The 12,874-nt window shown below is 45.0% G+C and overlaps 1 protein-coding gene across 1 annotated transcript in view; it reads left to right on the plus strand.

The window, feature by feature from the left end:
- The window catches only part of CPD (carboxypeptidase D), a 33,175-nt gene extending 20,872 nt beyond the window's left edge, over positions 1 to 12,303 (plus strand). The window contains exons 10-21 of the mRNA XM_015422064.1: positions 316 to 458; positions 1,504 to 1,673; positions 3,658 to 3,969; positions 4,592 to 4,787; positions 5,516 to 5,651; positions 5,974 to 6,123; positions 6,336 to 6,431; positions 6,633 to 6,697; positions 6,858 to 6,989; positions 7,427 to 7,612; positions 9,920 to 10,019; positions 10,586 to 12,303. Coding sequence (XP_015277550.1) covers positions 316 to 458; positions 1,504 to 1,673; positions 3,658 to 3,969; positions 4,592 to 4,787; positions 5,516 to 5,651; positions 5,974 to 6,123; positions 6,336 to 6,431; positions 6,633 to 6,697; positions 6,858 to 6,989; positions 7,427 to 7,612; positions 9,920 to 10,019; positions 10,586 to 10,812 — 1,913 coding nt within the window. The 3' untranslated portion in view covers positions 10,813 to 12,303. The remainder of the gene's footprint in view (positions 1 to 315; positions 459 to 1,503; positions 1,674 to 3,657; positions 3,970 to 4,591; positions 4,788 to 5,515; positions 5,652 to 5,973; positions 6,124 to 6,335; positions 6,432 to 6,632; positions 6,698 to 6,857; positions 6,990 to 7,426; positions 7,613 to 9,919; positions 10,020 to 10,585) is intronic.
- Positions 12,304 to 12,874: the final 571 nt, after the last annotated feature.

The following is a 12,874-nucleotide window of genomic DNA, read 5'->3' on the forward strand; positions in this document are numbered from 1 at the left end:
GTGAATTTGTTGCCATGTGTTTATAGAAAGAGACAGAAGTGGTAAAATAAATATTTTAAGAGAACACAGTCTTACTTATCTCTTTTTCCAGCTCTCTGAAATCCAAGCTGTGATGTCTTTACCTAAGAAGTTTCATTTGCCCTGAGACAGTGTGTGTTGTTCAGGTTCACAGACTCAAGGCAACTATTTTGCAACTCGGGTTGCACAAGTCTTTGGGACTTAGGGTTGCAATTTCTCCTGTGTAGGATTCCTCAAAACCTGTTGTTGTTAAGCAGCAGCAGTTTCTGACAGCTGTTCTGATTTTTTTTTTTTCAGGCGGAATGCAGGACTGGAATTATTTAAACACAAATTGCTTTGAATTGACCATTGAGCTGGGCTGTGTCAAATACCCCAAGGCAGAAGAGTTGCCCAGGTATTGGGAGCAGAATCGCAAGTCTCTCCTGCAGTTCATTAAGCAGGTGAGGTGTAACCGCTAGGGATAAGGAGTGGTCTTCAGTGCTGCTGCAAACAGTTTCTTCCTCTACAGAACCTTTCAAGGTCTCATGTAAGCCTCCTAGCCCATACGTCTTTGCTGTATCCTTCTCTTGACTATATATTTGGCAATAAACAATGGTGTCCACTGTCGAGAGAAAACAGTTCTTAAAGCTTAAGCCAGTATTATATTACCTGACATTCTCCAAGTGCCTTTGTTGATATCATGGTTCCGTTGGTACCTAGTCACCAACTCCAATTTCAGAATCTGTTGCTGGATCTCTTCTGTGAATGAGTAAATCCCCTGAAATGAGTAAATTCCCCTGAAACAAGGGAAACATTTTCTCAGCATCTCTCTCTTCTTGTGAATTCTGCCACTTGGTGGGCTCATCTTCCATTGTATGTATCTTTTGGGTACTTTGTTTGGATACACAAGTGGACAAATCAGAAAGCTAAATCTCTTAATGGCTTGATGTCTGCATTTCTTTAATAGTTCTCACTTGCTGTATCTCTGATCTCCTTTGTCTTTGAAAAGCACCCTCTCAATTATTCCATCCGTTATTGGGATAACCAGGATCGTGTGGAATATTATTTGGTGGCTGTTTTAGGAGACTCTTCAAAACTAGAACCTTTTCTAGAAGTACTCCCAGTTCTTTCTGTGAAGTTTCCCTTCTTGTGACCAGGGATGAACCTTAAACTAGGAATTAAGTTTCAGTAGACCTTTAAGTGTTGATTGTTGTTGATTGTTATAGTAACTTGTTCCAAAGATTTTGAAATGGCCTAGGCCAGAAAACAATGGCATACATATCTCGAGTATCTTTTGAACATGAAGAGGTTTGTCTTATGTTTCATTCTATCTGCCTAGAGCTGATAAGCGTCTTCTAAACAAGGCAGTTCCTTTGACTGGAGTCTCTGCTGCACTCCTTTTTCTTTCTGATAGATTTTGGATTGATGAACAGATACAGATTAGACAAATGACCATGGCTATGCTGAACCTACTTGTAGAATTTCATAGTTCCTCTTGTCATCTAGGTTCACCGGGGTGTCAAAGGCTTTGTGTTGGATGCCACAGATGGACAGGGCATCTTAAATGCAACCATCAGCATTGCCAACATCGATCACCCTGTTTCTACTTATACGGGTGGAGACTATTGGCGCCTGTTGGCCCAGGGCACTTACAAGATCACAGTGTCGGCCCGAGGGTGAGTATTCAAGCACAAAACTTGTATGATCTTTTGCTGCTGTGAGTTGCTTACATTGCCTAGAGAGATGGGCAGGGCTCCTGTTGTTCGTGGGTTTATACTGTGGGCTCAGTAAAGAACAGCACCCCTTTTGATGCAGAGCTTTGGTTTGTCAATCCCACACATCAGTCAGTTTTTGAAAAACCTACACACATTGCTTGTGATAGGAAGCTCCCAACAATCAGAATATTTTCAGGTGTCAAGTGGAGGCTGTTACCCTTTAGGAAATGTCTTATGTATGCTGTTAAACCAAATCATGACAAAAGTCATACTATCTGAAAAGAAATAAGAGCAGGTCCAATAAAAGATGCCACTGAGGCTTCTTTTGTGCTCCTTGCTCTGCCTTATTCCTGCCAATCTCCGTGATTGCCTGGGGCAATTCTTCAGAATTATTTTGCTGCTCATGAAGACATCAAGAACGGCCTTTGCTGGATCAGGCTGGGAAAGTCCATTTAGGCTAGTTTTCTGTTGCCAGCAGTGACCAGCCAGATGTGATTGGAAGTTCGCAGTCAGGACATGATGAGAAACAGCCCTTCCCAAGTAGCTGGTGATTTGGAGGTATAGTGTCTCTTAACATCATGGAGGTTACATTCCTAGCTGACACAATTTAGAGCAGAATAAGCCTGTTAGGGTCTCCTTGGGACCACATGGTTAAATGCTTTCCTCATATGAGAAGAGTGTGAGAGGTTATAAGCAGCTGTAAGGAGACGGTCTCTTTTGAAGGAGGGAGAGGGGCTGGATATTGTAAGAAGTTGTTGAATGGAACTGAATCCGTGGTGTACAACTCTAGCAGATAACCTGAGGATCAGCAGAGCACCCAGGGACTTGTTTGGCAGGTTCAGGGACATTTCAGCCAAAGCTATTAAAATACTGCTACTGCTTTATGGCTTTGCTTGGTAGTAGTTGAATTTCAGCCTGCAGCACCATCTGCCGGTCAGATGGCAATACTTGCCTTCCTGGCTCACATGCTTTCCCTAGCGTTTCTGCACATGGCTGGCCTGCTGTTTTCCGCTTTGATACAAGCATCAGTCAGTGCTTCAGTTCATTCTTTTCAGTAGGCTTATGAGCGACATCGACATAGGTAGTTGAGACAGGAAATGAAGCAAGGCAGAAAAGGGAACGAGGGTAGGATGTTGATAATACCTTGCCCTCTTAAGTGTCTTATTTCCTGAAATGTTCCAGTAAATCAGGACAGTGCTGGGGACTCTGATGCTGTCAGTTCCAGAAAGAAATCAGGCGCCCTCAGTTGTGTCCATTATTATCCAGCAGGGCTAGCATGCTTTAGATGGTACTTTCAATTGTCAACTCCTTTCACGGCCTTCATTAGCTGTGAACAATCCCATGCTGTGTCACTGCTGTTCTGTGTTACAGATGGAGAGCTGTTTCTGAGACTGGCCGGGCTAAAGGATTGATGGCAGAGATGGGGCTTAACCCCAGGTCTCCCAGATCCACCATTCTATGCACTGGCTAAGCAGCTTATTGTATGTCTATTGCTGCTTTGCATAGATAATAATATCCTGATAGTTCCCAAAAGTTGTGTGTGTGTGTGTGCTTTATGTGGCTACTTTAAAAACAGTGTTTGGCACTTCTGTAGCTACTGAGTGCTTGATGTACTTTGTGAACAGTGATCCTAACAACAGCCCTGAATTTGTTAGCCATTATTATTATTTATCATCCCATATTCCAGATGGTGAGCTGAGGCTAGTGAGTCTACAGTGCAGGTGAGATCTGAACCAGAAATTCCCCAGTTCCCAGCTCAGTCTCTCAGCTATTCATTATAACTATTATCCAAATGACTGATGAAGGAATAAGTCTTTTCCAGCAGCCTATAAGCCAATGTTCACATTGTCTTATCAGAGAACATTGTTAGTGTCAGAAGCTCACCTGAACGTTCATATGTTGTTGTTTTTTAAAAAAAACACCTTTCTTTCCCTCTTTCATAAAGATATAATTCAGAAACAAAGATCGTGAAAGTAGGTGACAAATCCGCAGTGCAAGTCAACTTCACTTTGACCCGGAAAGATTCCAAAATGGAGGAGGGGAAAATGCCTGACATTAACATGGCAGATGCCAGCGACCCAATTACCAAGGAGTTTGAGATGCTGATCAAAAACCTCTCGGCTGAGAATGGGCTAGAACACCTCTTGCTGACTTCCACGGCAGATGTCCTTCCTTATCGGTACCGACCCTACAAAGATCTGTCCATGTTCCTTCGAGGCCTAAACCTGAATTACCCTCTGATCACAAATCTCACTAGGTAAATTGTGCTCTTTGTTCTAGAAAACAACAACCAGAGTCTGTTGCATATGTAGGTCTGAAAAGGAGCATCGGAATAGCCCTATTGCTGGGGCTGTGTGCTTTCAATGCTAAACAAAACCCTTAAGGTTCTGCATCATGGAATGCAGAATTTTGAGGCCTGAATGCAAACATGAATGGATTCTCTTACTTTATGTACCAACTTCTGCTTTTGTGGGAAGGGGCTGTACAGGACACTATCCTCCCTACTGTGTTGTTCAGCCACCTCTCTGACATTTCCCTGTGCAGCTTAAAATCTCTCTGCAGCTGCAAGAGCTTATTTACAAACGCAACAATTCTGTGCTGAGTATTATGTTTCATATGACTGTAGAATTATGGCATACACACAGCCATGTGTGTTTTTGTGGGTTTAAACTGTGTATCTAATAGCCATTTTGAATGTTTAGTCCTGACAAGATACTTTAAAATGTGAGGAGAAGCAAAAATATTATCCTGGTAATATAGGAAAAGATCCTGCCTAAGTGGAACTATACCGTTCTCAGCCCTTAGGATGGCACTGTGAATCTTTTGAGACCTTGTCCTGTTTAAAAAGCCAGTACTTCAGGTCTCCTTTGTCTTGGCAGTTTGGGCCAGAGTGTTGAGTTTCGTCAGATCTGGTCCCTGGAAATCTCCAACAAACCCAACCAATCTGAACCAGAGGAGCCAAAGATCCGTTTTGTTGCTGGCATCCATGGCAATGCTCCAGTTGGCACAGAACTGCTTTTGGCACTGGCAGAATTCCTCTGCATGAACTACAAAAAGAATCTGGCTGTCACAAAGGTAAAAGGGCATTTTAAGGGCCACTAATTAGAGTTATTTTCATAATTAAACTTGGCTGAGCTTTAGAGTATGTGGTATGTACAGTTATGACTTCATTATGTTTCTAGTTCTACATATTTCATTTTTTAAAAAAAAATTAAATATAAATTACAAAGTTTAAATCAGAAAGTCCAAAATACAAATGCAGAAGGGCCAGGAGGTCTGAGATATGTAATAAAAGCACAATTTCTTCTGCAGCATGAAGTTTGAGTGCAGTCTAGGGTGTAGCTTCAAATAAAATGAATGTCAGAAACTGACAAGAGTTTCTGGAGCAGTCCAAAGAGCTGCCAAATGCAAAAGATAGTTCCCAGGCTCTGCTACGGGGGGTGGGGGCTGCTGGCAAAGCACCAGACATAAAAACATAGCTATATTCTGATGCTTCTAAATATCTCATAAGGAAAAGGTATCAACCCGATCCCTCTTGTAGAGTAGTTCTCCTTTCTAGGCAAATAAAATCGTGCAACCAAACGCATCAGCAGTTTCAAAGAGCACTTTATGAAGGACGAGCACACCCCTTTGTGAAAGTGCCCTGCCCTTTTTTTACCCTCCCTTACTAGATCGTGGACTCCTGATACTGTGTGAAGAATTATTCGTATTCCTGTGTGGTACAGAGTCAGAGGAGGGGCGGGGAGGCATCTGTATGCTTGGCAAGTTGCTTTTTGTCTTACCAACTCTATGTGTGTTTCCAGCTGATCGACAAGACAAGAATTGTGATCGTGCCCTCCCTGAACCCAGATGGTCGTGAGATTGCTCAGGAGAGAGACTGTGCTTCGAAGATAGGGCAAACCAATGCACATGGCAAAGATCTGGATACTGATTTCACAAGTAAAGCATACCAAATCTTTTCCTCTTTCCCAGGGAAGGGAGTTCCTCTTCTGATGCAGAGAGCCACCCTTGACCATCCTGCATGGCTAGTCGCTTTTGTGTGCAAGAGAATACTTGCATTGACATCTGGCTGTTTGCTGTGCCTTGTTGTGGCTTGACTGTGAGGTGGTTAAATGCCGTGGCAGTGGCCCCGCAGAATGAACAATAAAGGGCGTGCACGGAATTGGCTGTCACTCACCAGCACCCCCCCCCCCCTGAGGCAAGCCTGTATGGGTTGCACCCCTCTGCCTCTTAAGAACCTCAGCATCTGTTCTTTTGTTAGGTAATTCCTCCCAGCAGTCTGGTGCACGAGAACCAGAAACCAAGGCCATCATCGAGAACCTGATAATGAAGGAAGACTTCAGCCTCTCTGTTGCCTTGGACGGAGGGTCCCTGCTTGTTACTTACCCCTACGACAAGCCGGTGCAGACAGGTATAGCTTTTGTCTTCCTCGGGCTCCTTTGCCAAATGTTTTGTTTAAACTAGTTTGCCTTACTATTTGGTAAGCTGAAGCAAATGGGCTTCTAGTTGCGTAGGGCAGCAAAATCGGGGAAGCTGATGTTCGCTCTCTGCCCAAGTAGACTAAAATGTACACTTCAGTGATCCTACTTTCTTTGACGGTCTTGCTGACTTTGTTTTCTTCAGTTGAGAACAAAGAGACCCTGAAACATTTGGCATCTCTGTATGCAACCAACCATCCCACAATGTACCTTGGCCAGTCCAGCTGTCCAAACAGATCAGGTATGTTCCTACGTTATTATGGGCCATTTCAGGGTGGGCTTGTTGTTCATTGAGGGCTTCTGATTCCTCATCGTCTTTGCAGATGAGAACATATTATGGGCCATTTCAGGGTGGGCTTTGCAGATTGAGAACATATTATGGGTCATTTCAGGGTGGGCTTGTTGTTCATTGAGGGCTTCTGATTCCTCATCGTCTTTGCAGATGAAAACATTCCAGGAGGAGTGATGCTTGGGGCAGAGTGGCACAGTCACTTGGGCAGCATGAAGGTATTTCAGAACAGTTATTCAGTTCTTGTACTTAACACTTCAGCTGGACTTTTTCCAGTTAATCCCTTTTGGGATTTAGCGGGGAGGGCGGGGTATAAATGGAATAAAATAAAATAAATAAATAATAATTTAATTTTTACTTTCCTGTTTGGCTTTTCAGGATTTCAGTGTTGCATATGGGCATTGCCCAGAGATTACAGTGTACACTGGCTGCTGTTACTTCCCAGCCGCAGGACAGCTCCCTGCTCTGTGGGTAGAGAACAAGAAATCTCTTCTTGCCATGCTTGTTGAGGTGAGTTCTGGCGAGATATGCCCAGACAGGATGTATGGAATGGCTCAAAATGGAGCAGAAGTCGAATGAGATTTCATTGCATTAGTGCTTGGGCCCAGCCTATGGAAGGTGGTGGATAAGCTTAGATTTGGAATGAGGCAGTCTCCAGTTCAAATTGTTGCTTGCCTCTGTGGCTGGCTGGGCACCCTGCAGTAAATTGTTCTCTTGAAGCTTATCATACCCCCAGGTTTTGTAGAAGGACAGCATGCAACGAACCGAATTGTAACAAGTCCCAAGTCCTTGGGGGGTAGGGCAAGAAACAAATCTAACTGTAACATCAGGGACCACTCCCTCTGGAGTCGTGCTGAATTTTTGCACATCTTTCTCTGTGATTGGCCTTGTACAGACAAGGTGCTGTTGAGATGGATGCTGCTTACTGGCTGTCTTTTTTATTTCAGGTTCACAAGGGAATCTATGGGCTGGTCCAAGACAGGCACGGAAGACCAGTTTCGAAAGTTGAAATTGTGCTGAATGAACGGGTGAAAGTCAGCACCAAGGAAGGTGGCTATTTCCATGTGTTGCTGACTCCTGGCTACCACAATCTTCATGCCAAGGCCGATGGTTATCAGCAGCAGCACATCCAGGTACGGAAGATGGGTGTTCCGCAGCCTTCTCCTTCAGACCTGGTAGAAGTAAAGGCTGAACTGCTCTGGGTCAAGGTGTAGAGACAAGGGAAGAAATGCAGCAGAATAAGTGTCTGGCCGTGATTACTTAAAGAAAAAAATAACGGATGGCTCCCCACAAAAGAAGGGATTGGGAGCCAGGGGCCATGTGATGGCAACCACGTGACTATCCTGGGGTGTGGGAGCAACTGCAGCTGGTGTTGGCAGAGGGAGGAGGGGCTTTGCACTTTTGGGATGAGAAGGGGCTTGCAAAATTCATTGACTGAGGTGCAAAAGAAGCTCTGTAAGGAGCTGAACTAGCTGAGTGGGTTGCAGGGAATAATGGGAATGGAGGTGCAGTTGCAAGAAAAAAAGTGCACATGCTCTCCAACCACTGTCACTGGGTCGGAGGTAGCCTGGGGAGAGGAGAGGTTCTTCTTTGGAGTGCTTCAGCTAAAGGTGTTGAACAAAAAACCTGGGGATTCCTACCCAACACTTAAGGGTCCCCCAGTGCACTTGATAGCACTCATACCCACTGCCATCTTCAGGGCTGGCCACTGGGTGCCCTTGTTTTTATCGAGCTCATGGTCTTTTCTCATTTATGAACCGTTACCTACCTAAAGCAGCAGGAACCATTTCTGATGCTTCCAGTTCCATTTTAACTAAGAAGGCTTTTTAGTTTGGGGTTGAATGGATATTTCTCATTTAAAATATGGATGGGGCCCTTAAGTATCTGCTTGGTAGAGAACTTGTTTTTCCAACATATTTGAAATGATGGCACCTTTTAGAGACCAACATTTAATGAAGCATAAGTTTATATGTTCCAGAGTCCATCCATCTGAATTTGAAGGGGTTAGGCAAACGTTTATTTAAAATATTCTTATCCCAGCTTTCCACTTGTCAGGATCTGCTGGAGCTGGGTCTGAGTCCAGAGCTGTCTCATCCTCCAGAGTTGTTTTTTGTTGGGCGAGTGCCCTAGGATAGAGCCTCAGAATAAGAGCAAGAAGAGGGGGTTTCCTTTCCCCCAGTTTCCCCACACTGCTATGTCAAGTACCTATTCCCACCTGCCGGGGAATGGGTCTGGCTCTTCCTCCCTGGCTGCTCCTGGGTACACCTTTCAAATGCTTCCCCAAGGGAGGGCCAACCCTGGGCTCAGCCAGTCCTCTCTCTCCAACCCAGTCCTGGGGAGTGAAAAGCTCCTGGGCCAATGGATACTTGTCTTGGATTAATGAGCTTCCTGGCCCGTTCCCCCTGAACTTCTTTAAAGAGCTGGTTGTCCTGCTCAACTTCCTCTAAGGTCAGTGCTGCCTGCTGTCCCTGCCCCCCCGGCAGAGCTCCCCTGGGTCTCAGTGCCAAGGCCATCTCTGGTAGAAACTGGGCTGGGTTGGCTTCTGCTGCTGAGCATGCCACTGAGAGCCGGCTGGGCTCCTTCAAGCTGGCTGACTCCCAAGTAGACGCAGTCAAGGCCACGCCCTACTGCAACCTGGCAGACAACTTCCCCCAGCTTCAAGTGCAGCACACTTTTGGTGGGGCTTACAGTCCCCTGAGGGTGGGGGCGGGATGCCAACCCCGGACACCTCCTTAGCCCAATGTGGCTCATTCATGAAGGATGCCCACATGAATGGCTATTAGCCATAGGGGCTAAATGGGACCTCCGTGTTCAGTGGTAGCATACTGCTGATTGCTAGTTGCTGGGTTTGGCTGGGTTGATATGGAAGCTGGGTTGATATGGAAGCATTCTGGGACATCTGGCTAGCCACTGTAGGAAACAGCAGGGCTAGTGGGACTAGATGTACCACTGAACTGATCCAGAAAGGCTCTTTTGATGACCTTATGACACTTACGGTTACCAACATCAAGGTGGAGCCTGGAGTCTTCCCTGAATTGCAGCTAATCTCCAGGGTACAGAGATAGTTCCCCTGAAGGAAATGGCAGCTTTCAGAGGGCGGGCTCTATGGTCTCACATCCCTGATGAGGGGCCCCCCTCCCCCCAGGAAGCATGTTTACATAAGTCACGCTTTTAGTGACTACAACAGATGGCTCTCTCCAGGGCTTTCAGTTCTGATTATTGACCTACACTACAATCCTTTTGTAACTGCAGATTTCTCTCCCCCTTCTTCCCTCCACACCTTAACTTGGTTTATCCCGTAATTTGAAAGCAAGCTCCCTCTCCAATATGATCTTTGCTGCTGAAGCCTGTGTTGCTGCCCAGTGTAGCTTCTCCCTACCCCCAACTCGACCTTCACATGCATCTACAGTATTCTTAAACATTTTACTGCTAATCCTCAGGTCTTAGTTCACCATGACGTTGCTACTTTCGTGCACATCCAATTTGATATGGACAACAGGATTTTTGGTCTTCCCAGGGAGTTGGTGGTCACAGTAGCAGGTAAGGGGCCACACTGCTTTTTCTTGGACAATGAAGATCTTACAAGCCAGGCCAATAGACTGTTCCACCATGCTGGTCCATAGGTCTTGAGCCACCCTCTTTTCCTAAGTCTTCCACATTGCTCTCACACCGGGCATGCCGTGGGCTTTACCAAACCACCGCTTCATGCTCCGCATGTCTGTAAAATAGTATATGTATTTATACACAAATGTAACATATGTACCTGATAAATACTTGAATAATGCAGATATCTGAAGCCAGGATTGGTGAGCATGTATCTGTGGCAGCAAAGGAACCCTTATATGTTCAAAACACTTATATCCACCTCTCTCCTAAGACTCACGCAGGTGACAACTAGTTGCAATAAAAATTGAAACAACCTACATTGACATAAATAGCCAGGCTTTCCCAGCGGAAGCTCCTCAACAGTTTACTTCACGCTTCACAATAAGGGTTGGATAAAAATGCAATTGGCAGAGAATGAGGAGGAGCTGGGGCAGGGGAATATGGAAGGGAAAATGCCTTGTGTTGGCAAGGGCCTTGACAAGTACGTATGTTTTGTCTAGGTGCCACCATGTCGGCCCTGCTTCTCACAGCCTGCATCATCTGGTGCGTCTGTTCCATCAAGTCCAACCGGCACAAGGATGGTTTCCACCGCCTACGGCAGCACCACGATGACTATGAGGATGAGATCCGTATGATGTCCACAGGATCTAAGAAGTCCCTTCTGAGCCATGAATTCCAGGACGAAACAGACACTGAGGAGGAAACACTTTACTCCAGCAAACACTGACCCACCTGCTGGCAGGGGAGGCTCCCTGCAGAGACAGATGCTGCAACACTAAGCATTTCTCAAGTGACGGACCTAGATCACATGACCTCTGGAGCCAGGACCTCTGTGGATCACTCTCATTCCTATTTATGCACAAGGAAGCTCTGCTCTGCCACTGGAAACTTTTCCAGTGGGAATCTTGAATTGGGGCTCTTTCAGAGCTGGTATTGGCAGCGTGGTTGCTTGCAATCCACTCCAGGGAAGCAGAGCCGCTGCTGGTAGCCACCTTTGTAGCACTTCTGCATTTATTTTTTTTGCCTAAGGAATGCATTGTAGTGACCATGATTTTCTATAAGCTGTTACAACGCCATAAAGGTGGCTTCAGAACCTCTTTCACTTCTGCCTTTGTTCAAGTCCCACAGTCTTGCTGCCTTCTCGGAAGCATTTAAACATCTCCTTCTAAATAAGGACTTCAAATTAGATAATATTGGCAGGTCACGTGCCACAAAGAAAACAGGACAGGAGGATTGTTGTATCCAGATGTGAGAATCTCTGGTTGAGGCTGCAGCCTGTGCAAAATAAAACCAATATGTTTGTTTTGTTTGAATTCTCTTGCACAAATACTGCTTCAGAATATCTACAGTTTTCTACGTGAGAATGTAGAATAGCAAAAGGTGCATTTCTGCACTTAACAGGATAACTTTTGGTCTGTCTAATATTAACTCATACCATAACTAAGAGCCGGATTTCCCAAACTGGTGCCAAATGAGATTTTTTTTTGTTGGCTCGTTTTTTGGGGTCAGCTTTCTTGTGCAGTTGTAGTCTGGAATTTTTTTTAAATGGCCTTTTAATAATAAATTTAACCTAGACACTACTTTGACAGTTCATAGGGCCACTTAAGAAAAACTTCCCCACCATCCTCTCACCAGCCTGAGTTTGTTACTACAGATCTCAGTTCTTCTGTTGACATCTTGCTGTTCAGTTGTTCTGTGTCCAAACCATGCAGCGGTCCTATTTTGGGATAGAGGCTGTGTAGTGGTTTTTGTCACAGGATCTGAGGAACATGTCTGTCTAGCCTTTTTTGAAAGCACTTTGGTTTGGGGGTAGGTGGGGCTTGTATGTAGTGGGAAGTGTGAGAAGCTGTTGCAGAGTAGCTGTTGGGCCACAAAATCTGCCTTAGATCAGCTCTTCGCCTGTGCCATTTTAAAAAAACAAACCACATTTTTACAATCTTGGTTTATTGAGGGAGAAAACTGGATTCAGTTGAGTGAATTATTAACCTTGGCAAGCCATGAAGGTAATTTGCTAAAGAATGAGGATTGGCTCTCTATTAATGGGATTGAAGTAATTTCTCCAGAATGCTAGCTGGCAAGGACAGAAGACATGTTGGTTTTTGACCAGAGAATGGACTCTTTCCCCATAGCGTATGTTGGATTCTTGTCTTTGGTTTTCTCCCCTCCCCGCCAATGCTCCTTCTAGGCTGTGAAGTTTTGTGAGCAAAAATTCTACTTTGTGAGCTACTGGGATTAAAGTTGTGAGTGAGCGATTTGGCTACTGCATAAATCAGTTTGCTCTGGAGACATCTTTCCTGTGCTAAGATAAAAATGTGTGCGCCCGAGGCTAAAAAACTTTGAGCTAGTTCACACTAACTCAGCTTAGAGGGAACACTGCTCCCCACCCCAGTACATGCTTGCAAAGGAGCTGTTCCTTAACGAGTCTGAACTCTGCCCAGAACAAGCAAGTGTCTATTTATTTGTGTTTTGGAGCTCCTCTCCTGGTCTCTTGGGTTGGTGGTGGCTTGTACATTTTATCTCCACGTCAGAATCAGAAACACAAATGAGATTCTCTGTGGTGCCCCAAGCCTAAAAGTAAACTATCTAACAAGATGATTCCCAGCTTGCCAACAGTGTGAGTCTTTGATATGCCTTGGCAGCTTTGTCCCGTGGTTTAGGGATTCTAAAAAAAAGATTTTCCTAATAACCTTTAGCCTCCCTTCGGAAATGTCAAGTTTGGCTTTGAACTTGGGCATTAGTTTCCAGCAGTTATGATAGAATAAGTTTGCCACTTTAGCTGGGGTTGTGAA

The sequence above is a fragment of the Gekko japonicus genome, unplaced genomic scaffold (assembly GCF_001447785.1).
Source record: "Gekko japonicus isolate JY-2015 unplaced genomic scaffold, Gekko_japonicus_V1.1 scaffold182, whole genome shotgun sequence".
Lineage (NCBI taxonomy): Eukaryota > Metazoa > Chordata > Lepidosauria > Squamata > Gekkonidae > Gekko > Gekko japonicus.